General features: G+C 40.0%; 1 protein-coding gene across 2 annotated transcripts in view; it reads right to left on the reverse strand.

Moving 5' to 3' along the window:
* Positions 1 to 1,611: 1,611 nt before the first annotated feature.
* The window catches only part of rab6ba (RAB6B, member RAS oncogene family a), a 53,495-nt gene continuing 29,649 nt past the window's right edge, over positions 1,612 to 25,457 (reverse strand). Inside the window, exons 3-8 of one of the 2 annotated variants that reach the window (XM_069150872.1) lie at positions 20,839 to 20,892; positions 20,334 to 20,460; positions 18,022 to 18,133; positions 12,990 to 13,083; positions 10,528 to 10,594; positions 1,612 to 4,028 (exon numbers count right to left, since the gene is read on the reverse strand). In XM_069150872.1, coding sequence (XP_069006973.1) covers positions 3,964 to 4,028; positions 10,528 to 10,594; positions 12,990 to 13,083; positions 18,022 to 18,133; positions 20,334 to 20,460; positions 20,839 to 20,892 — 519 coding nt within the window. In that variant the 3' untranslated portion in view covers positions 1,612 to 3,963. The remainder of the gene's footprint in view (positions 4,029 to 10,527; positions 10,595 to 12,989; positions 13,084 to 18,021; positions 18,134 to 20,333; positions 20,461 to 20,838; positions 20,893 to 25,457) is intronic. The other variant, XM_069150873.1, reaches the window with a different exon arrangement.

Raw genomic sequence — 25,457 nt, forward strand, 5'->3', positions numbered from 1 at the left:
ATAAGTGTGATCGTAATGACTGACATCATCGCCTCCATAATGCTAAACACAGAGCTGCATCCAGGTTTTATGAGCTGGCAGCAGCGGGGTTGGCTGTCCCAGTCTGGACCGGACCACGTCAGGGAGGCAGCAACCCTGCAGACAACAAACAGCAACACGGTTGTGAAAGTGGCAAAGAACCAGTTTCAGTTTCGCAGTGTATTCCCAGGCTCCCAGTGCGCTGCTGGTGGAAAGGAGCAGGAAACAACTGGTGGACATACAGTGAATGTAGAAATGTATTAATACTAATGTGAAAATAATCCGTTACAAGTAAGAGTCCTGTGTTATAAAAAGTGTTATCAGAGAAATGTATTATGACTAAAAGTACTCTGGCCTCTTTAACAGCCGTGTGTTTTGCGTTTAAAATCTTCATCTGCAAAGTAACTTTTAACAAAAGCTGTCAGATAAACGAAGGGCAGCAAAAAGTACAAGATTTCCCTCTGAAGTCTGGTGGAGTACAAATATACATTAGTGTGAAATAGGAATACTCCAGCAAAAGTACAACTCCCCTCAACTTGTTTTGAGTACATAAGTACACTACACGTTAACAATGGCAGGTTGTTTTTGCTCAGACTGATTAATGAGCCATTTATTAGAGCAGGAACCACAAACATACCTTACAGCAGGACTTCAGGCGAGGAGTCTTTGCAACAAAAACATGGGGCAACACAGTCTCCTCAGTCCTGCTAATTACATTAAGCAGTAGTACATTCCTTTTAGTGTACGTGTATTACACACAAATACTCTCAGTACAGTACAGGGACGGTGGGACTGACAGCTAAACCAACCAGAACAGAACTGGTGCCAACACTGAAACTGGGTGACTGACTGCACTGAGTCACCCGGTTTACCTTCTGAAGTAATTGATGACTTTCAATGTTGGTTTTTGGTGTTCACAACTGATTCACAATTAGTTGACCAATAAAGTGAGAGCGCGTAACTTTAGACTAAAATATTAAGAAGAGAAGAATCATGAAGTCATCCGACTCACCGGGCTGCTGTCGGCTAAAACGCGGTTCTATAAAGTCAAACATATAGTTTTTCAAAATTAAGACTTGAATTGGACTTTCTGACATTTGACCTTAGAAGCATTGTGATGCATTATGATGCATTATGATGCATTATGATGCCAGGGCTGAGAGTGGCCGAGTGGCCCATTTCTACCCAGTGACAACCTTGTGGGTTAATCCAGGCCCAGCCGGGGGTGAAGGTGAATTACATCCAGTCATCAACTGAAACTGGGAATATTTGTGAACTAAAAACCAAGCACGCTCAGTACTTCATGGGCACAACTATTGCATCATTATTGGTAACCTACATAGTCACAGAGTGCAGATTATTTTGACATGAAGTCAGGACAGTGCTGTAACTTTGCTAATTTTGTGCCTTTTCAGGGTTTTATTGTGAGAAACGTCAACTCAGTCTGTCCCAATTAAAACAAATAAATCAAAACTAGCAAATGAAAATGTTTTACAAGAGTCCAGGAGTAATAAACATGTACTCTGCATGTGTTGATGTTGGTAAAAAGAGACAGTGTAACAGAAAACAAAGAAAAGAAGCAGCAGGCATGAATTTGGTAATAAGACATCTTTATTAATCATTTGGAGACATGCTAGATCTCTGTACACTGTGAATGGAGAGCCAGCTCTGGACTGATCCGGTCTGCTGCTCAGAGCTGTGACAGAACATACACACCCACAGGGAAAGGCCGTGGACCCCCACCCTCTAACGCAGACCCCCCTTATCCTCCACACGCTTAAGACATTTGTTGCATTACTTGGTCCGTTTCCAGGGAACGTTACCTTCAGGAAACACAGGTGGACTCCACTCTCATATCGAAGGGGAATAAATACAAAGGAGCGCCTACAGCTACCGAGCAATCATTTTGGTCTCGTTTAAAAAAGAAAGACCCACGAGTCATTTCCCAAAGAGTGCTCTCCTCCCAAGGCTGGGTGGTCGGTATGGAGAGCAGAACATTCCTCTTTTGTTTATAGGCAGCAACACAGCCGGCTCCAACATTACAAGACCGTTTTGTTTTTATTTTCTGGGGATTCAAACTTAAATTGCAACTTGTCTTTGTCGTTCTCAAACCCACGGAAATAGCGCGTTCCTATCAAGATCTCTGGCGATATTTAACCCAGCTCTGTCTCTTGTTATTGTTATTATGATTATTTGGCTCATTATGTGGGTTAGAAAGGTTCACTAGTTTTCACAAGAGTGCTCCCCTTTTTTTTGGACAGGTGTGAACAATTCCTACAACATTTGACTCTACTCTAAGACACGGCACCCCAAATGTTCTGAAGTTTTTTTTTTTTTTTTTTTTTTCAACCATGTTTCTAAGACTTACATCGTCACTCTAAATCTAAAACATGTTCTTAAAAAGTGCAGGAAAGATTTCACTTCAAAGACGAGTCAAATCAAAGTAGTGTTCTCGACGCTGGCTGACTTCACCACCAGGACGTCACGAGACCTGGCTCAGAAAACAAAGGCCAAATTTAAACACCATCGCAACATTGCATAATGCCAACGTCAGTAGTCAGTTCAAACAAAAGCAGCAAAGAAAAACCTCATCTCAGCGGGAACACGTCTTGTGACAGCTTCTATGACAATCCAACATGTCTTTGAATGGAGTGACTGTACATTTACAATGAAGCTTGTCATAACTTCATTTTAACCTGAAAGGTCTACATGTGCAAATTAGTCTTTTGTCAGGAATGGAACCGATTTGGGATGTTTGAGGTCTGTTTTGATCACAGAACCTGCATCACGGTCTACAGATCACCGCACGCTCCCGTTCCTCTGCGACACAAGGCGAGGGCTTCGATTCTCCACTGCTCACCTGCAGTACACTGTATGTGCAGACTATCATAATCACGAACACCAAAGTATCACACGATGCAACAGCAGCTGGCACGTTGTTGTGAGTGTGGGGGGGTGAAATCGAACGGTGACCTAAAAGGTGCCGCGATGTGGCGAGGATGATGCGGATGACTCGGCAGTGGCCCTCTATGTAACTGCATCCTAACGTTGCCTATACAGAAAGCACACATTTACACACACGCACGACAAAAAGATATTCTGAAGTCAAGTATACAAATCCAGTTCAAAAACAAAACGACTCGCACGAGTCATCAGAGTGCATCAAGTCACTGGTGTAACGGTACCATTTACATTTTCAAACTCGTGTACACAGGTAGACAGTACCTATGCTTAAAAACTAGGCATGCATTAGATACTCAAGATGTTCCTGTTCAGTTTGTCCTGTAACGTGTGAAACGCAAAGTTATGGATCCCAGCTGGGTTATGGGCCGGAGCGCTGTGATTGGCTGCGGACGGTTAGGTCATCATTAGCCCGGACATGGTTACGTATAAAGTTGAAAAGAGCTGTTAAGAGTAAGACATGGTTGTGGTTAAGGTTTGGGCAAGAATGGGGTCAGGATTTCCGTCGTTGCCCATAACAGCAGTAGCATCCATAAGAATACGTCTAAAACCATCTATTCCTCTCAAGCTCTCGCATAGAGAGCTCACGTGTGCATCTTTTTAAAAAACAAAAAAAAACAAAAAGAAACACAACCTTTCCAGAGAGATTTCCCTGAATATACAAAAATACAAAAAGAAACTGGGGAAACTAACTTCTCTACTTAAAAAAAAATGTATACACATATCAATCTGGGGATATTTCTTCACATCTTTGAAAGATTATTTTTTCCTGTCTTTTTTTTTTTTTTTTGGCAGTTTCGTTAACAAAGTAGGCGACACTACTTTACAACCCAATTCAGATATTGCTAGTTCCAACCAACGACCGATAGTCAGGTGAGGAGGCCAGATTCTCGACGTGCAAAGTCAACTGCAGGGTTAACCAATAGGAAGCAACAGAACAAGCATGTGATGTAAATGATGGTTTTCCAGGACCGGCGCTGAGTATTAACAGGAGCAGCTGCCTTCGGTGGTCTGGGGCTCCTGTGGTTTGTCCAACTTGATGTCGATCACTGGAGAGAAACACATTAAGGAAGCTCCGGACTAATGATCTACTGGTACAAACATAATAACAGATGATGTATATCATTCATTTATGAATAAATGTATGTGGACAATTTGAAATATGAAATACAGGGAAAGATGTATTTAATGAGCCAACACTATGCAGTTTGAATGGACTGCAGTACCACTTTACAACCACTAGATGATGCTATTTAAAATGACTTCATTTATTTTCTAATTATCTTCCAACAATTCTGAATACAAAAATACTCCAATTAATCAATAATACAAATTAAAAAAAAGTTATTTACCTGTGAAATACATTTTGAACCTTTATTGCAGAGTATCTATTTCTAATTAATTTCCTACAGCAGTTTTTGGACATGATGGGAGACAACATATCCTAAACAGTTACTCAGCACAGAGGAGACTTCTCTATTGTTAGTCGGGTAATAAACTGAGAATGGATGCTGGATAAATTCGCTGGCACTGCAGTGCAACAGTTAATGCTGCTGCTGCTGCTGCACAATGGTGTGTTAATGAGTAGCTGCTGGAAGTCAGAATGATTTGGCAGTTTTTTTCCATAATGCAGATAAGGTGTTATTCCTGGTGGATCCTCCAGGGCTTTTTTTTTTTTTTAAACTCTACGTGAGAAGGAGCTGCTCTTCAGGAGACAAAACGTGCATCATGACTGAGTGGTTGGAAAGACCTGCTGGTAGCTGGTTACTTATTATTCATTTTTCTGGTGAACATTATGCGTGTGTAAGCAGTGTGGCTTACATATTGTATGCCAGTGCGATTGGAAACGTTCCCACTGTGCCTCAACAGCTCATCTTTCAGCGGGGTTGCCACACACCGTTCCAGGCAGCAGTTCATGTGTGTTTTTTTTCTCCATATTTTATGGTAGCGTGTCATCATAATATAGTGTCACATGAAGGGCAGCTTTTAAATACAACATACACTTGAGTGTTCCCTGTTGAATTGGTTTCCATCTGGAATCTGAAGGCTCATCTCAGCTGCCAACATCACCAAACCAAATGAGCCCCCCTAGTCCTGAATATCTCAATTATCTGATAACCGTGTGTATGTGTATGTGCTGTGTAGTTGGTCGAAAGCATCTCCCCAACAGGGATCACTGAGCCACCAGCAAACATATTTTGACATTACGTATGGGTTTTCTAAATTAGTTTGTGAGCTTAAAATAGCAGTCTAACAAAAGATGAATGGATTAAAAGCCCTCGAGAGACGTTATTTTGTGGCAGCTTTGTGTGGATGTCCAAATGAAGCACAGGTACATCAACTATCCATGCTGCACTGACCTTTGTGGGCGTGGCCAATCACTGCTGACAACTGCTTAAACTGAATAATGGATGAAAAAATTATGACTTCTTTTCAATTTCCTAAAATATAGTTTAACAAACTAATTTACTCATATCGAGACCAGAACAGAAAAGATATTTGGTTGGTGAAGGATAGCAATGCAGCTAACACTGCTCGAGTCTCTGAAACCTGCTGATGCACTGCTGGCATAAGTAGCATCGTATCGAAGGTGACGCCATGTAGTGCAGCACCAGCAAGTTTATTGGGAGTTTGTTTTTTTTTAAAGCAATTTTGATGTCTGCCTTGTTTTTAATTGTCTTTAAATGTAATTTCTTCCTAAAATCTTCTTCCGAGTGTATCTGCATGCCTCAGTAAAGCACCTGTGTCTGAATAGTGTTATATAAAGAAACTGAACTGAACACTGAACAAAAACAGTAAAGCTGCAGACTGAGAACCAAAACAAAAAGCTGAAATAGCTCAAAAAGAGAAGAGGGTGCCGAGAGAATAAAGCGATAATAACCTGCAGGGTTATCACTGTAACGTCGTCTGTTCCATTGTTTCATAAATAACACTGATTATAGCAGCTTTAAAAAGCGACATCACATGATACAGGATGAAGAGGCCGTAGACGTGACATTGGTGAGTCCAGGTTTCTCTGAAGAGAGTGTGTTACTGTTATTGTTTAAAATAGAGCAAAGTAATGGGCACATAACTGACAGCAATGTTCTTCGGGGCATATTTGAGTCCTTCTGTGGAGCCTCAATTAGGCTGAGAAACAGTGCTGTTCTCTGTTCTAGCTACATTTTGTGATTTCTACTGAAAACTCAGAGGTAATATTCACTTGTCAAATTGAACTGCTTTGGAAGCATCAGCGACAGTCATGTCAACAAGGTGAAATCTAAACAGCAAAGCTTTGCCTTCCAAACGATCTGAATAGAAGCAGCATGATGTTCTGTTTCACAAATTAAACATACAACTTTTAAACACAATTTATGAACACAATGAGGCACTTTCCTTTGACTGTCCCTTCCTGACCGACGGGAGTCCGCCGTGATTTATTTTGCTTTCTGGCTCTTTCTCTTATTAACATGGATGACCCCGGCACTTGATCTGGGTCAAGCACCCTCTTTACTCTCCCTGTCTGCAGACCTGCAGTCGCAATGACACTCCATGATTACGTAGGAAATTGTTCTCAGAAAGAGAGCAGAAGACTGCCTCATGGGCCTCGACATCCACCATAAATCAGTGTGACCTGTCCGTCCTGCAATTAAAGCAAACAAAGAACATACTGTGAACACTGTTTAAAAAGCTGCTGAAATTCACAGGTCTACGACTCAATCTGCTCACTCAGTTTGTTTTTAGCCATTTTGTTGGAAATCTGCCTTCAAAAGAGTCCATAAACTTTATTATGCTGAAAAATATCCAACAGGTGATAATAATACAGGCACTTTCAGGCTACAAAAGGCAGATATAACCCGGACTGAGCCTATTCGTGGCCCTCTCTCAGTGAGATCAATACTATTCACAATGCAATAACAACAGAGGAGCTGCTCCATTAGGTGACGGTGTCAGCAGAGGCACAGAGCTGCTGAGGAACTGTCATCCCCTGCCATCCATCACCACACCTCCACCTTGCACAGCTCGCTCCCACATCCATTACGCCTCATTAGGACAGAGATGAAAAACAGGAGCAGAGATAAAGGTAATTGGCTGGATGCGAGTGATGCGTTCCAACCAGGAAATATGGCCGACTGCGATGAAAGAAACTAAAGACTGATCTTGACAGCTGAGAGTGCAGCTGGGTTACCGAGTTTATTATTGAGGCCACGCAGTTTGCAACGGCTGAATCACTTCCTGTGAGTGACGAGTGGGCTTCAATCAGAGATGTACCAAATGCTGGAATTCATTCACTCCAGTAAAGCCATCATTTGACTTCAGTTTAAGTTACAGTAGATAAACGCTGCAGCGTTACTCAGAGCACAATGTGAAGGAGGAATGACGGCAATGCTCTGTGCACATGGTAAAACCAAAAGCGATTTTATAATTCATCCACAGTTACCATAGAGATGGCACAGCGCTTTGTGTGTTGAAAAGAAGAAGGACTGGTGCTGTCAGGGGACAAACAGTGACAAAATGAAATTATGTTGATTCACACACACACAATCCAAGGATTGTTAACATTACCAGGAGAATAATATCAATATTTGACAATAGCAAAAACTGTGGATACAGCTCAGGGGGGATGGCATGATTAAAAGACCACATTCTTTACTCTGTCTGTTAGGTGACAGGTCTTGTTTACCTATGACTTCTCTCTTATCGTTAATTCAGCTGCTGTATCATTAATTCCATCTTAATGTGAGTGTACAGAACGGGTTACATGGTTCACTCATTTTCGAGCTCGTCTTAAACAAACATCTGTCTGCCGTATATACCCTGAAACAGGTTCCATCATTCCTCCTGATCCATTCCTCACCAGACCCTCTGCAGCCTGCTGCTCATCTCGGCTACGTTAGCTGCTACTCGCACAACACACCTGAATCTCTGACACGACTGTTAGTGGACCAGCAGCCCTGAGGACAATGTGAGCACCAGGAGTAAACGAGCAAGAAGAACTTATTGAAATAAAGAGAGATCTCTACATCAGGTCTACATCAGTCCAACGGTGTTATCGGAGTCTAAGGCCAAGTACTCTTTTAATGGCCAATAAGACGTGGAGGAAGTATTAAAGAGAGGCTAAACCCATTTCTGTGCAGACAGCGTGCCAGTATTGTACTACTTGGTGTCAGCTGTCTAATTTCAGCTGAATAAGCCACATAGTTTATTGTTGGGTTATGCTTATCATTTATTTTGCCTCATTGATTACTTTTCTCCCTGTATTAATTCTATCTATTCTTTTGTATGTGCCGGCCTATATACTGTGGAAAGTATTAACAACCCTTCAGTTGTCGCACTCTGTATTGTAGACTAAATGATAAGTGGATAAAATTGGAATTGACATTCCTGTCAATCAATATAAACTAAACAACCCAAAATGACAAAGTAAAAACTAATGTTTAGAATTTCTTGCAAATGTATTAATAATCAAAAACTGAAATCTCTCATTTACAAAAGTATTCCGACCCTTAATTCAGTACTAGGTAGAAACCCCTGTGGCAGCAAATAGCTTTGTTCTTCTTGGGTCTTGAGTCTTTACAGGCTTTGCACAGCAGGATGTATCCGACTCTTCCTGGTCAATCCTTTCAAGCTCTGTCAGATCGGACAGGAAGTGTCAGTAAACTTCTTTCTTCAGCTCTCTCCACAGATGTTTTTTTGTTTCAGCCTGGGCTTCAGTTGGGCCACTCAAGGATAGTCAGAGACTTGTCCTGAAGCTCCTTCAGCAATGTCTTGGTTTTATACTTAGGTTACCTGTCACGTTGAAAGGTCCTGAAAGGACCTCTCTGTATTTCACGGACCAGTCTCCCTCTCCCTGCTGCCTACAAGCCCCTCCACAGCATGATGCGACCACCACCACGCTTCACTGTAGGGATGGCATTAGGCAGATGATGAACTGTGGCTGGTTCTCAACAAACATACCTGAAGTTCACAATAGACCGGAAATGAGTTTTCCTCATGCTTTAAATGCAGTTTGGGCTGTCATGTTCCTTTTTCTTAAGCAGCTACTACCATCTACCTGCTCGAACATAAAGCCCTGACTAAGTGCTGCTGAGATGATCATCCTTCTGGAGAGTTCTCCCATCTCTGGGTTCTTGGTCACTTTCCTGACCAAGGTCCTTCTTGAGTCCTGGTGGTTTCAAACTTTTTCCATCTCACAATTATTTGGCCCATTGTGCTCCTAAAAAAACATTTTTACTATCCTTGGTCTGACCTATGCTTCGCCACAGTTTTATCATGAGGGTTTACGGAGAGTTTCTTGGACTTCATGGCTTGGTGTTTGTCCAGACATGCAGTGTGAGGTGACTGGAGTCTAGAAAGGCACAGTTTGTAACAGATGGACTTCAAACAAGTTCAAGATGCATTTCAGTGATTATTAAAGCAAAGAGAATGCACCTGAACACAGTTTGAAGTGTCACAAATTTCTAAAAAATTTGCAAAAAATTTCCAAATGTTTTCACGTTACAATTATGGCTTATTGGATGTAGATTGGTTAACAAGGTTATATATTCCATCCATTTAAAATTAGATCAAAATAAAAACAATAAATGTGCAAAAGGGAAAGAGTCTGAATACCGCATTTATTCAGTGATCCTGCCATGGTTGTGCTTTTGGTTTCATTGTATTGGTTTTACTTGAAGAGAAAAATCTAAAGTCGAAATCTAAATGTGTGAAAAAGTCCACATCACTGATACCCACTGGATATACTGGCAGATGTAGAAATCAGTGTAGGAGCGAGAGAGCAGCTCAGACGGCCGGAGGGCTCTCTAGTTATTGATGAAAATTACAGACAAATCTGTCTCAGCTGCTGTATTTATCTCCTTTAACTTCAGATAAAAACACATACGTTTCTGCAAAGTGAATTATTCCATTGAAAGCACATTGTGGAAATTCACTTGTTAAATGTAATCAAAACTAATAAATAATACACTGTTGTCAGTTCATATTTCATTAGAGAGGAAAACCGTCTGTGATGCTTTTAATAACTGTGATTGTTGGGTTGTTTAGCAGCATTAATGCTATTACCTGAAAAAAGAAATAGAATATGGTGGTAGAGTTGTTTTGCTGACAAATTGTTCCTCAGGTGAGACTGTCTGTACGATATGATATGAGATATGAGGAGCCAGTGAGGAGAGTCGTGTACAGCAGCACCACAGTCTGACTGATGGCTGGTGGCTGAGGCTCCTGTCACTGGTTTAAATGGGCCGATCGGCCCCCCCACTGTAGACAAACCTGCAGACTGTCTGACCGACCCCACCAACCCCCTCACACACGCCTCTCAGCCACCACAGCTGAAACACAGCGAGCAAGAATGTCATGCTGAAAACACATTTAATTAGACAGGTAGCTGACACCTATTTAAATAGATGCCAGAACACAGAGCTCAGTCCATGAACTCCTTTCATTTAAAAAGTGAGTGATGCTATCACATCAGGATTAAAATGTTCGCCCATGCATTCAATCTCTTCTTATTGAAATATGTATTTCATAATAGAATCATTTTCATGCTATTATAATGTGGTAAAAGGATACTCCCCTCTTTGCTTGTTTCTTGCATACTTTCCATCCCCGGAAGAGCAGCTGCCACACGCCGAAACAGCTGGAAAAAACAAACAGAGTGAAATCCAGGATACACAACATGAACACTATTATATCGAATCCGTCTAATAGTTTCTTGATATAATGTTGCTGAGTTCAGTTAAAGCGAAAAAAAACCCCAATCCATTTCATATCCAGACCAAATTAATGTTTCTGCACAGTTACTCCAAAATGTCTATTTCATACTTCTATAAACAACCTGTCAAAGTATACTATTGAGTCATTTCTTACTATTTATTTTGTGTGGCTATTAAATGACATGAAATCACACACTGGAAAAGCCACAAAATGTTGTGTCAAAATTAAATGATTATTATTATAATCATTATTATGTGGTAATGCAGCTGTCACCACATTTTAACAAAAAGGAAAATAATATCACCATCACTGTAACGGCTAACTTGACTTGCCCCAAGTCTCTGATGATACGATATGGAAATGAACAAAACCTTTTGCAAACATGTTAATAACAATATTTTTGTTCATGTGCTTTTTTTTTTAGTTATTATCTATAAGTTGGTCAATATAAAAATGACGAAACTCTCAAAGGACAGAACCAGAAAGTTCAGATTATGTCCTCTCTCTGTTCCATAATAATACATTTGTCATTTGTAACGACAGGATGTTTTGAAGATTGACATATCTCACTTGGACATGCACATTTTAAAACACACTGCCTAAAGCCGACATGTTAGCGCTTCTGGGCAGATATTTAAATTTCAGTTTTTGTAAACAAAGATAGTATTACTCATTATTATTATTATTATATTTAGTTAAACTGAAAGCCTAAAATCTTGACTTGGCTGTCACCGTGTTTCAGAGGGTGAGGATGACACAGCAGTCTGAACAGGAAGGAACGTGACCTTTGTTTTGCAGGTTTCACAGCACAATGTTCAGCTCTGGTATTTTGCTGTTGGTGTCCACAGTCCTGAAGTAAGGTGAAGAATAGCCTCCTCTGTCTGTGTTGCTATGGCGTGAGAGATGCGGCCGCTGGCAACACCATTCACTGGTAGACACAATGCAGCTCGCCTTCATCTCACCACTTATTAACTTCACAGACAGTCGTTGTTTTGAACAACAAACATCTGTTTGGAGACAGAGCACCTTTGTTGAACCCGGCTGTGCTTCTCTTTGTGTCTGCAACCCCCAAATCTTACTAAACATTAGAGTTACTAAGTAAATGTCATTTAAGGAACGAATACATGTAGAGTTCAGCCTTGATCCTGGTAGAAGCCGCGTGGACGTCTTCTGTGTGCAGTGTTGGGATGATAAACCTTTAAAGGTCATACATGTTAGCGCTTCTGGGCAGATATTTAAATTTCAGTTTTTGTAAACAAAGGTAGTATTGACCACTGGTAGGGATGAAGTGAAAAGAAATGATTTGATAAACAGTTCTTTGTTTTATTTGTATCTCATAAACACACACACAAGAATGCACAGGCACTTACACGTTCACATATTACTGCCGTCTGCTTCATGCTATACCGCTAATCCACAGTTGGTGGCACCAAAAACGCGGCATTTCACCAGGAAAGGCAGTGAAGAAGAAGAAGGGCAGACACATGCACGACGTGCTGTCCAACCACCAACAGCGGTGTGAAAATGGATGTACATGACAGATTGTTGGGTTTCAGACAGTTACAGGAGCCCAGAACCAGTCACAAGATCAGACGGGTTCTGAGGAACGTGGTTTCAGACGCTATTCAACAAGCATGCTGACACCTGAAGACTGACAGCTAACAGACATGAATCTAAATCCTGCTGGTTAGAAAAAGAAATGTTTTTTGAAGAAATTCTTTTTGCCACACATTGCCTTTTGATGAGAGCAGTGAATGAAAACAAAGCACTCCACAGGGTACCTTTAAACTGCCTCAATCAACTGCCTTCATAATCATGATGCCATGATCATTACCAGTTAGACCGAAGAGGTACATAGTTGATCGAATTCATACGTCGATGTACGTTGTCTGAACTAACTTCCGTGCGAGTTGCACATAATTTGTTACTCATACAAAGTAAGGCCGATGAAAGGTATCACATCTAAGCACCAAACTTCTAGCCTGGCGTGCCCAGATTGCATCAATAAATAAAGCATCTAAGTACACTCCACAGGGAATCTTTGCATCCTGCTGGGCGTAGACCTCAGGATCATTTTGAAACTATTGGAGCAGCTTTAACCAATCAGCATTGACCACCATATCCGCCGAAACTCTGCCACCGCTGCAACTAGATTTAGTAAAAAACACTTGACTTCATTGCATTGAACCACCGACACTGGTCAGTAAGCAAACGTTAATGCCAACAGGGTTTCCAGACTATAATAACAGGAAAGAAAGCAAGATTTGAGCAGTAATTTGGTGGAGCCAGGCCACCAAACTTTCTCTAAAGTCACTCACCTGTTTGACGTTGTAACCTGTCTTGGCGCTGGTCTCTATGAACATGACGCTCAGTTCTTTAGCCCTCTGCTCGCCTTCCTCGATCGTGATTTGCCTGTAAGTAGAGGTTAATTTACGTTGAAACACTAGATCAATGGATTGCAGACAATAATGTAGCGTTTACAGACTCTGAACACAAAAAAAAGGCTAATTGTCCCATATTAATGTTCATAAAAGACAAATAGATGCAACACAAAGACACTGTAGTGGATGATTTGCAGCTGACGCTCTTGTTATTTTAGGCTAGCAAGGATACACCAGACCTAATTGCGTAATTGGCTGAGAATAATTAAATTACATTGTCCTGTGCGAAAGTATTAACGGCTAATTTGCATTACATTTGAATGAATCTGGGAGTGCCTGTCTGGCTCTCGCTGTGAAACGGAGACCTTGACAGGTGTCCATTAACACAAACAGAGAGAAGAGAGCAGTCCTGCTGACTCCACAGCCCGCACAGCCGGCAGGTTCATTGAGACGACCGGCTAAAAGCAACCTGCCACTGATCTGTTGGGAAACGCATGACGTAACCAGTCGGTGCTCTTCAGTCTTCTTCACACAGAAAGCGTCTTAAGTGTTTCCTCGCTCAAAACTAACACTTCTTTATTTCCAGTTTAGTGTGTTTAGTCTGGTTGTTACATCTGACTAAACACACATTCCCAGTTACTTTCAGGCTCCTAACTGAGCAACGTTACATTTAACTGATTCATCTCCTTCAGTAACGCCTCTTTTGCTTTACAGCACAGAAGAAAGAGAGCTCGAGCCTGTGTGAGATAGGAGGAGAAGTTTCCACGGCGAGAACAGAAAACACCACGCTGGAGATGCATTTACGTAATAACACCACCTGACAGATTTGCACCAGTGCCTTTGTGACTATTTCTGGATGCATGCGTCTGAGTTACAACTTAAACACGCAGCCTGATTCATCCTCAGGCAGACAATTGGCAGGAAAATTACAAAATGGATGTGCAATATGTGGCGTCCTAGCAACATTTAAGCATGCTTGGAAAGTAGTAGCATTATAACAGAAATATGTGACATGAGCTTCCACTTGTGCAACTGATGGCCACATCTGCTCAACAGTATAAAAGAGATGTATTATACATCATGAATTCAGTTACAACATTTACCAAAAATATGATTTGAACCTTTCCTTCCTTTTGTTTACCTATTTATTTAACGTATTTGACGTGATACCGTTAAAAATCCACTTGAGTGGACCCAGTGATTTTCATCCTTTAGCAGCCAAACACTCAGGAGCTGGTGAAGCCCAAAACAGAGCTTCAAGGAGCGTAAATACTGGAATGACATTCATCAGGTGTCCAGAAATACAACTCCAAATGAATGCTAACAATGCCAAGTAGCACAATGTGGGTAATATTATGTCAATGTTGTATTTAGAGCCCGTTTCGCTGCCCCCAAGTGGCCAAAAAAAAAAATCAATGTACACAGGTTTAAAATGGCCTCAACAGAGTAGTATTTATTACATTATATCGTAGTATTTGTGTCTACTTTATGTATGAAAAGCATGAGAATAAATCTGTGCATTCTAAAAATCATTTTCCTTGTATTAAAGACATTTATTAAGTGGAACCTGAAAAACCAAACCCCAAACTATTATAGTAGTAACATAAAAGAAAAGAAGGGAAGAGAAGAATAAACTGCATTAAGCATTGTTCAGTAGTCTAAAAAAAAAAAATCCCTGAGCTACTTCCTGTCAGTGTACGACACTCCAGGCTCTGCTTGGCTGATGCTGCCTGCTGTATGATGCACACTGGATTTCCCTCGAGCAGAACTCCAGGGACTGTGCAGCACCTAAACTGTACATACTTTAACTCCCCAAAGCACCGAGCATTGTTAAAAGCTCCACCACACACGAATGCACAATACCAACAAACACGGAGAAGGCTCGGCTCATAGAGGCGTTCCTCCAAATTCCATTTTACCACAGTAGTGAAATACACAGAAATCTCTGCTTCTTCTCAGCTCATGTCAAACATTTGTCGTTGACTTAAGTGGATATGATTTATATGTGTATGTTTGGAAAAAACACAAAGATATCTATAACCAGATTTAACATACCACAGAGAGAAACAACCCTACCAGATTTCTACCTCTAAATATAGAAACTCCACTTAATCATATTCAGATTTCTTTCAGCTTATATCTCAGTGTCAGATACATTATTTACAGTGATGCCATGTGTCGCATGTCAGATCATTTCAACACACACTCACATACGATGCACATGTACCATGTTTTCTTTACCATTTAATGTACATTTTTACATGATCATGAGGAGAATCCAATTTACAACCATCCGTATCAGTGGAGCTGCTACTGAAACCTCATCTCATGTCGCAGGAGCCACTGAACACACATAACAATACCAATAGTGAGCGTCATATTTATCATGTCTTGTATGTGAGATATTCACTGGCATGTTCAACCATACAGACATGAGGAATGTCACTATAATCAACCTGAATTCAGGTTCACCATGATTGCATTGAACATCTGCATGGTTAGATGCCATTTTTATTGTTCTTTTATTGTTTTAGATAAAAACCTACAAAGCTTAATAAGACTGATTTACCTTTAGAAAGAAGTAAATTAGTTGAGGACTCTGAGGTGACGTTAATGGAGTAAACAGCCTCCACTTCTTTGCCACGGAACATTTACTGAGGCTTTAACTTCCAGACCACTATTAAGAGCCGACTAAATTGCAGTGCAGCTAAATTACCCAGAAATTACTTTCTCCTTGCTGGAGGCGGCCATTTTCGAAATTATTTCAGTGGCCCCTTATTCTGTAGTTTAATACGACATCTCAATCAGTGAGATACTTTCAGCCAAAACCCAAAATTAAGGGAGCTAATAGTGCAGTTACAGTGTTTAGTTTTGAATAGTAAATGGTATGGATGGTGGGCGGCAACACGGGAAGAAGGTTCGAACGTCGGCTGTGACTTTTCTGTGTGGAGTTTGCATATTCTGCCATTGGCTATAGGTGAGAATATGAGTGTGAATGTCTGTCTGTCTGTCTGTTATGGACTGTGAGCTACCCAGGGTGAATACCACCTTCACCCAAAATCAGCTGGGATAGACCCCCAGCTCCCTCTGAACCCCGTTCAGGATGAGGTGGGTATAAATAATGGATGGATGGATGGATGGTATGCTAGTCATGAAACCTCCATTGACAGATCTGGTGATATACATCCTGGAAACTGCCATCACCAGCAGTTTTCCTGCTTCCCCTTCAGTTACTGACATGCTGCGAAGTCAGAAACAAAGATGGCAAATGGGAATTTTTCTCTGCAGCTGTACAAGTTATTGTTACCACGTGGGAAAATAATGCTGACCGTAACAATTAAATTACTCACAACATGAAGATATTGCATTTGTATCAAACCTGACATTCGGTATGGCTGCAGAGAAGGAAGATACCTGGAAGTCGTATTGTGTAAAAATCAAGCTGAGATCAGACAACTATGCAGAAGTTGATGCTCATTTGCTTAAAAAAAACGTTCTGTCTTGAGAATGTCTCCAGCTTCAAACAGCTTCTGTTCAAACTAAAATCAAGGATGTCCCAGTTGACTGTCATTACTTTAGACAGCAGACAAGCAATAATAGAGCAGAAATATGTTTTCATGGAGCTGTTTTTCAGCCTCCTAACTCAGAAATATAGTGATATAAAATATAGTTTATTTTAAGAAACAGAGATAAAAGAGACATTAATGTGTGTTGTGCAAGAAAGAAAATAAGTAATTAGGGTCGGAAAAAGGTTTGGTACAATGATTTAGCAACATTACACATTAACCCATTCATTCACGTGATTTTTGCTAATTTTATATGTAAATTGTTTTTATGTAGTTCTATGAGAGCAGACTGCATGTTAACTATAGAAGTCCTCCTAGTTTTGGCCAGGTCTGCCTATGTATCTCAAGAGACTTTTTCAACCAACAAAGGTTACATGCACTCTCATAAAACACGACTGAAAATACTGCACATCTGAATATGATGTGAAAAAACAAACACTGTGGATTATCTTCATTTTCTGAGTTTCCAAAGGATTTCAGGAAAATGATGTTTACACTAAAAAGGAAGCAACTTTAGAAAGGAATAGTATGTTGGAGGGTCATTTTCATTCAGTTTTCACTTTCTAATGATTACTTTACATCTGAAATTTATCTCTTGAATGTATTTTGTACACATGCACCATTAACACATTATATCAACAGGAAAAAAGTAATTTAATGCTTCAGTTCTCCTGTTATTTTCTCCCGTTCTTCCACTACTGTATATTTCTGCTGCATGTCATTTTTCACTCTGCTTCTCTAAGCATTCATATCAATTTCTTTTTCCACCTCAGCTTATTAAACATCCCGCCTCATCAGCATTTTATCACCTTCTTTTCACTATACAGTTAATGTACCTGCACATACAGTGTGTATGCATAGAAAAGAAATCCCCTGTGCACACAGCACATGATGCTCAAGTGTCACCAGACTAAATCACTGAATAATTTCCTCAAGCAAGCAATCATTTTCTCATTTCAAAGCAAGTGGTCTGACAGCAAGTGCTCCGATAAGAGGCAGCTGAGTTGCCTAATATCCTGACATAATCACTATAATAACACTGAAAATAACCAGTTATGCTAATGAGTGTATTCATTAGAATATTTTATATATGATGTAACAAACTTTAATTTCTCCTACCTGTCTTCCTTTAGCAGGGAAGTGGCATGAACATTAAATTATTAAGAAGTTATAGTCGTATCGAGATAATCAGCTCCATCTCATTAATATACAGATTTATTCAGAAAGACGCTCCCACTAATCAAATCATCTGCTCTGCAGGGGAAGCCTGTGGAGCCAGCCTGCTGTTCTTCAGCTATTGACAAACTGATGGTTGCCATGGTTTCAGGACATAAGAAGAGACGCCGACGAGAAGACATAAATGTGATACAAGTTTGGAGGCAGGTTCTGTAGTGACTACATACCTTTTGTCTGCCAAGTCTGTCTTGTTGCCGACGAGCATGATGATGACATCACTTCCTCTCTCTGTTCTCACGTCATCGATCCACTTTGACGTCTGCTGGAATGAATTGACATCTGTTGAGAGAGAGGAACCAAAGTAGAGTGAAATAATGACACTGTTTGTACACAATACACCAACACCTGTCCTGCTGTTACTGTTAGAAACTATTATTAACAATCAGTCTGGATTTTTTTAAATACTGACATACTTGGTATCTGTTTGTATAAAATGATTTACACACTTTGAAGTATATGATATGAATCATCTCATACTATTGTATTAATAACTAAGATTAAAACATGATGCACACGGTACTGGAATTACACAATAAATCAACGCGCTGTACATTCACAGCTCGGGAGCATGTTAAAGGTCTTAATAAATGCCTTTGACCTTGCCACGTTCATTGAGTATGCAGGCTTGCTGCAAGCAGACGAAGGGTTGTATGGCATTCTTGGACTGGGAATTTGACGAGACAAGACTCTTTTTCAAGGTGAAAAGAGAACATGGTTTGGGGGGGTTGGGAGGGTAACCTGTGTGTTTACATAAAGTTAGGAATAAAATTCAGTCCTCAGGGCAAGTCATGTTCAGTATCTTGGTCTTTTCTCTTTGAAACTGTTAAATGAAAGGTGCTGGCAGATTTGAGAGAAGGTAATATCGCTATCTATCCCAGAACCACTTGGGGAACATTTACATCATTTTTCAGGTTTTGAGTTTTGTGATGGCCATTTTACTGTTTCACTGTCCTGTGAAATGAAGCAAATTATACCATGATCCCCGAATAGTCTGGATTCTGATTGGCTGGAAGGTGTGGACTAGCATTCACAGTAGAAACAGTCTAACTGGACACCTGTGATGTTGGTGCCATTTTAAATAAATAAAAGATGGATAAATTGCTCCTAAGAAAGAACCACACACGAGTCGTTTTAAATGCATCTCGTATTTGCGCACATCCAAGTCCAACTAAGAGTAGGAAGGCGAACTAAATCATGTTTCACTCTCAGGTCAGGGTGAAAGAGACAATGAGTGTGTGACGGCCGTGGGAGAGAGAGGCAGCCAGTGTGTGTGAGAGAAAACGCATAATCATGTTATTTCCACTGGAGAGTTTTTATAATCATGTAGCAAAATGCATTGTAATTACCTATTTTTGTGATTAATAGTGACAAATGAAAAAAAAAAAATGAAAAATTCGTTTAGCTACATGTTGCCTAGCAACGCAAGCAATTTTTGAAGTTCAGGAATTATATTTTATAATGTTTGAAATAGCAAAGCAAGTTAGTTAAACAATCAAAAATGTAAAATGTGTTAATGTAAATTAACCACCATTATTTTCAGTTTGATTGCGTTTACCATTTTGTTGGAAAGTGGCACTGCTATGAGTGGGACGATAATCTCCATTATCCCTTACATACACTCACTGGGAGACAGAGGGATATTCAGCAGAAGCAGAAAAAAACTGAAAGTGCAACAGAAATACAAGACATTCTTCACCACAAGCAAACTAAACCAAAAGGAGATCAAATGAGGACCGTGTGGAACAGAACAAAGATCCCCCAATGGACCCTTTTAGGAGAATGGGTCTTGTCAATGGTGGAAACAGAGACGGGAGACTGGCTGAAGAAATCAAATTTAAAGATCTATATTTGTTTCAGTCATGGATGCTGGCTCCTGAACCTTGTTAATATGCCCATGTGGTGTTTTTTACATGTTAAAAGACAGATCATATGTGAAATAGGCAGGCGACACCATGGCTGAGCATTTACACTTTGGTACTGCAGTGAGAGTCTGACAGTCAAAAACAGAGTTTCATACATCAAAAAACGATGGAGGCAACCTGTGAACCTGCGGGGGGAGACAGGGGCAGGGACTATTTGCATATTCATCGCTATGCACGTACTGAATGAAAGCAAAGGTTTAGAGTTACAGCTAAGCCACTTCAAGGCATTACGAGGATTTAATTTTTGAAAAAAAAAAACGTCTAAATATGTAATTTTGATGAACAGAGATGAATTTTTAGGAGTTTAATGAAAGCCAGGCGAAGGACTTTAAGAGAACTTGAGAAAGTGGGAGGTTAATGTCATGAGTCTTATCTCACTGTGGAGTGGATCCAATATGTTAATTTGAAATATCAAGATTATTTTATTTATAGAATCTCCTTTTGGATCTCTCTGCTGTGAGAAATCCATCTGTCACACGGTTTTCCAAGAGTGACATTTAAGAGTGAGATGAATATTTGCTGGTATGAAACACAAACATGTGATTAAGGGCACTAACTTGTAATGTCGTAGACCACCACGGCCACAGTGGAGTCCCGTATATAACTGGGGATGAGGCTCCTGAAGCGCTCCTGTCCCGCTGTGTCCCAGAGCTGCAACCTCACCTGAGGTTCAGAGAGAGCAAGCTGAGATTATTCCGATAGTCAGAGAGCCCGGAAACTGTCGGCTCCCTCCACACTCTCGCGCACACACACACACACGCACGCACGCACGCACGCACGCACACACACACACACACACACACACACACACACACACAAAGAGACATTATTTATACAAGCGGAGCCTTCATTTCCAAGGTCGTACTGCTGTATGATAGATTCTCTGAGAAAGACAGATAAACAGCAGACAGATTCGATTGTATTCATCTAGACTCCTCACAAGCTAGAAAGGTGCTGAATAGTTTGAAGTCTGAATGCATACCACACATTATTTTAGTCTGCTGACACGTAAGCATTTAACATTTCTGTCATGACATCATACACTGTAACTTGGGTCCTTACCGTTCGATCTTCTAAGTACATGGTTTTCGACAGGAAGTCAATTCCAATTGTGGCCTGGTTTAAGAAAAGAAGACATCCAGGAATCAAAATCACTCTAAATACCACGAGAAGCAAACACAGAGGAGCTGGGTAATGCACAGATTGTTCACACATTGCATCATATCACCCTTATGTGTGCAGATAATCAATATCCACACAATATACAATATAAACCCTTTATAAAGCCTATACTGTTCAACTTTAGCGGTCTGTTGATTCAACTTTGATTATTTTTGTGTTCCTAATGTCTATTCATTGATAATTAAAAACAGGTTACAGTATGTCTGTATTGTTGTGCAAATATACCACTTAAATAATCAGAGAGCCTGTATTATTTCAATATGTAGCTTTTGGATTTTGTATGGCTGCTTCTAATCACGCCTCATATCATCCACATTATCCACTTTTAGAGCAGTAGCAATCTAATCATTCCCTTATTGTGTCACGAGGCAGATGGCACTGTGTTATCTCTTCGAGGGATGTTTACTTTCCACAGCCAAGCCCACGGCTTTCTGCTTTGCTGCCTGCCATGATATCATCAGGAGCGGCGACTCAGCCAAACCAAAACCAACAAATCGATGTTCAACGGCAGATCTGTGTTTCTCTCTTTTACTGGATTTTGGATGCCAGAAGTTTTAAAAGTGGGAATATAAAATTTAACATCTCAAATATCGCTTCTTTTTAAAATGGAAAAACACGTATGCCATCATTTTACAGTCATGGGCCAACTGTTGGGAATCATTCTGACATTATATAAATATTTTTTAGGACAAATTATGTGTGAATTTTGTGGGAACAATGACAGCTGGTTTAGACAGATGTGCTACGAGCCCCTGTCAAGTAGCACATCCAGATGCTTAGTGTCTCAGTGTGCATGTGAGTAAAGGGCTCAGAGGTAGCTGGTGTAGGACCGATTCCAAAAATTGCAGCAGTCCCCAGCTGCATGTCTAAAGCCTGCGTGACCCCAGCCTGCAACCTGCAGCACTGGCCAGCTGGAGCCACGACCGTAGATAGGTGGCAGGTCTGTCAGACACAGTGCTCCAGGGAACGATCGATAGAGGATGCAGCTTCCTTCCACTCATCCACTCTCAGGGTGGCGTTTGTCCTAAGATACATTTGTAAGTATCTGATGAAGCTGGTGGATGTATATGTTGTGGTTGTCTGTGTGAGGCGGGCCAACAGGGTGCCTACTGCCCACTTTGACAGGACTGGGCATCAGCAGCTTGATCACGCACTCGTTTCCTTGGCGATGCCAACTACCACAGTGGACTAACTCAGAGAGTCTGGCATGAAGACAGGACGTCATTTATACCCTTCTTTAGACTCAGTCAGATCAAGCACTGCTAGGATGAAACTAAACAGCCTCAAGCAGTACAAAATATGAAGTACTTGATACAAAATGACAGGAAGTGAAATACATTTTTTTTTTTTTTTTGGATGTATCAGCCCCAAACAGACAAGCAGGTTACACAAAACTCAAAAATAAATCCCATATCTATCTGGCAGAATATGCTTTAAAAATATTTCACAACTTCAAGCTGTTGCTGGATACAAAGAAATCTAAAAATCCCTTTTAAAGTCAAGAACATCTGAAAATTCTTATATTATGCTACATTATTATTGACATAGTAGCTTGAGTTAGGTTAAAAGCATAAAGATGTTTTTTCTTGGGGAATTGCAGAGATGCTGTAGATTCATCCTGTTCTCAGTTTTAAATATAGAATCCCACACACAGACAACGATACATGAACAGATTAGATCATGAGAAATTATTAATATCCCTTTTACATTTTTAACTAGCACACATCGTGAGAAGACACACCATGACTCTCCGGCTCATTCAGCTGGTAACTAAGGATAAAAAGCTAAGTGTGCACACCACACTTACAGTGATAGAGAAATATACAGAAAATAAATATTGCAAACAACATTTCTATGACGAAGTCAGGATGAATGAACTATTGTCTTATGAAATCAGCAATGTAAGCTGACCAAAATTAGTCTTTCCATTAGTATGATTATCTCAACATTGATGACATTTGTAGTCAATCCTGTACACTATAGTACGAGCAAACACTTGATTTGCAGATGATCCTTTGTCATGGTATAGAATAAATCATATTTGTATGTGAATGTATGGATTTCCCACAGTTATCATAAACAACATGTGCATTTTAAAACAATGAATGACAGAATACAAGTTAAGACAAAGGCTGAAACAGTTGACCCATTGTCAAAAAAATTTATCTAAAACTATTTATATCATTGATTCATTGTTTTAGTCAATTTTCAAGCTACATTTTCAGATAATTTTCAGAAGCAGTTTTAGATTTGATGTGTTTGCTTGTCTTATGTGACTGAAATGAAAACAAGACAGTTGAAAAATGTCACATATCAACTATAATGTTCAACCCTCACTATTATTTGACATTTTACAATCAAAATAAGATAAATCCATCATGAAAAGAACTATAAGTTGCAGCCCCATGTAGTTATTTTGGAACAGTTCTATTAAATATAAATTCTTGCTGAAAAGCAATTCAATTTATTTTTTGGTGACGAGAATAGTAGAATTTCATTGATTATTTGTACCGTCCAAATTTGTGGTTGGGACACCCCTATTTGTGAAAGTCCTACTTTGCTGTAAGAGTCACATGACATGTCGGTAACTACACTGTAAACACTACATATGTATTCATGAGTGATAAGAAGGGAGGCAGGTGGAAAAACATGGGGGTTAGTCCACTCAGTGAAGCCACTATAACGGTCAGGGTTTAATCCTTCCACCTGATCCAGTGATGTAAACAGTATAGTATGTGGGCTCATACACATTTAAACAAGGCAAGGCCACTGTTTTCCTTGCCATTATAACACTCGGGTGCAGCCCCCTGCAGTTAAGCCACTACAGTTTCACCATAAGCTTTGTTTTACCAATGTTTGTTGATCATTATTTTTATGGCACAAAGAAGTGCATTTTAAAATTAATATTGTAATGATAATAGTCCAAAATTTTTAGTCAAATAACTGCCCACCCTCACCGCTACCACAGCACCTAAGCCCGGCAGAAACCAGGGAAAACCCTGAAGGCCACACACCTACCTATCGCCGAGGTAAGTTTCAGGAAGTTTATCATGGAGCATTGACAGTTTTTTTTTTTAATCACCTCAGGCTCTGAAGCTTCATCCAGGACATCCCAACAGTTAAAGTCATGTTTCAGTGTATGATGGATGTAGTAGTGCAGCAATTGAAGATGTTTCCAGACAAATATTACTCAACCAGATAGAAATGGAGGCACAAGTTACGCTTCTTGGCTGACAAAAATCCCCACTCTTGATGAAGCCACAACATTAATTTATTAAATGTACGTGCAACTGTTTCCAGCAGCAGTGAGCACAGTGAGCACTGTCTACAAGGGTATCACATAATGAACTGAGGCCTCACAGTTCACTATAAGTCAGCATTCACCTGCAGGTGATGAAACATCCTGTTAAACTAAAGTATTGGGTTGAATTTGCAACCAGATAGAAGAGCCCCATTTGGCTGCATGTAACTTAAATGTATAAATAAACAACTTCACCCTGTAATATTTTTGATGATTGCTTCCTTTAAGATATTGCTGCTTTCATGCGAGTAGAAAACCAGAAGACTCCTTCCACCACTGCTGCTCCCAGCAGGACTCTCAAGGTCTTCTATCTGGCAGAGACGCTGTTAAACCAACAGACCTTGAGTCACAGTAAGCATACTGACATTTACTCACAGCGCTGTGTTTGACAGCAGTTTCTGAACACACAAAATCTGATTAATTTCAAGTTTAGTGCCAGCATGGAGTGGGGTGGGGTTGGGGGGTCGTTCAGTCTGTCTATGATCAGATCTCCTTTCTCAGACAGCAGGCATTGTTTTTAATAAATACAGAACATAACAATTACAGCATGCTGAATATTAAACTACTAATAAGCCTGCGCAGATTCATAATTGTTCCATTTAACTTTCATTACTCATGTTGCCAAGCATTATGGCTACTACATTAATTTAAGATTTAAACAGTGTGACACCTGATAAGACACGTTACTGCAGCAGGAGAGAGAACAGAAGTGGTTGGTTTTAATGAGATTTAGAAGACGGAAGATTAATCGTCAATTATTTTTTTAATTCATCATTTAGTGAACAGAACGCCCAGGCTGACATCTTCAAATTGTTTTGAACTTAGTGATACAAAACTGGGATGCAAATTTAAGTATCCGTGTTTGATACTTTGCCAATTAATCCATTAAAGATTGTTGGTATAATCGACTAATGGATGTAATATATAAATGCGTCTTCTGTAGCTCTGACATTTAACAAGCGTTATCTTTAACAGCGTTTACTGATTCTTTTCATCCGGAATTCATCTGTTCATCATCCTATCAATCAATAATAGATCAACTGTTTGGTTTATAGAGTGTCAGAAATAGGGTAAAATGCCAATTTCAATTTCTTCAAGTCTGAAGTGACGTCTTCAAAATACTTGTTTTGAATGACTAACAGCTGAAAACCCAAAGAAATTCAATTTACCGTTTCATTAGACAGAGAAAAGAATCAAA

Source organism: Embiotoca jacksoni, unplaced genomic scaffold (genome assembly GCF_022577435.1).
Source record: "Embiotoca jacksoni isolate LCO1_2020_lvr unplaced genomic scaffold, fEmbJac1.0.p SCAF_16, whole genome shotgun sequence".
Taxonomy (NCBI): Eukaryota; Metazoa; Chordata; class Actinopteri; family Embiotocidae; genus Embiotoca; species Embiotoca jacksoni.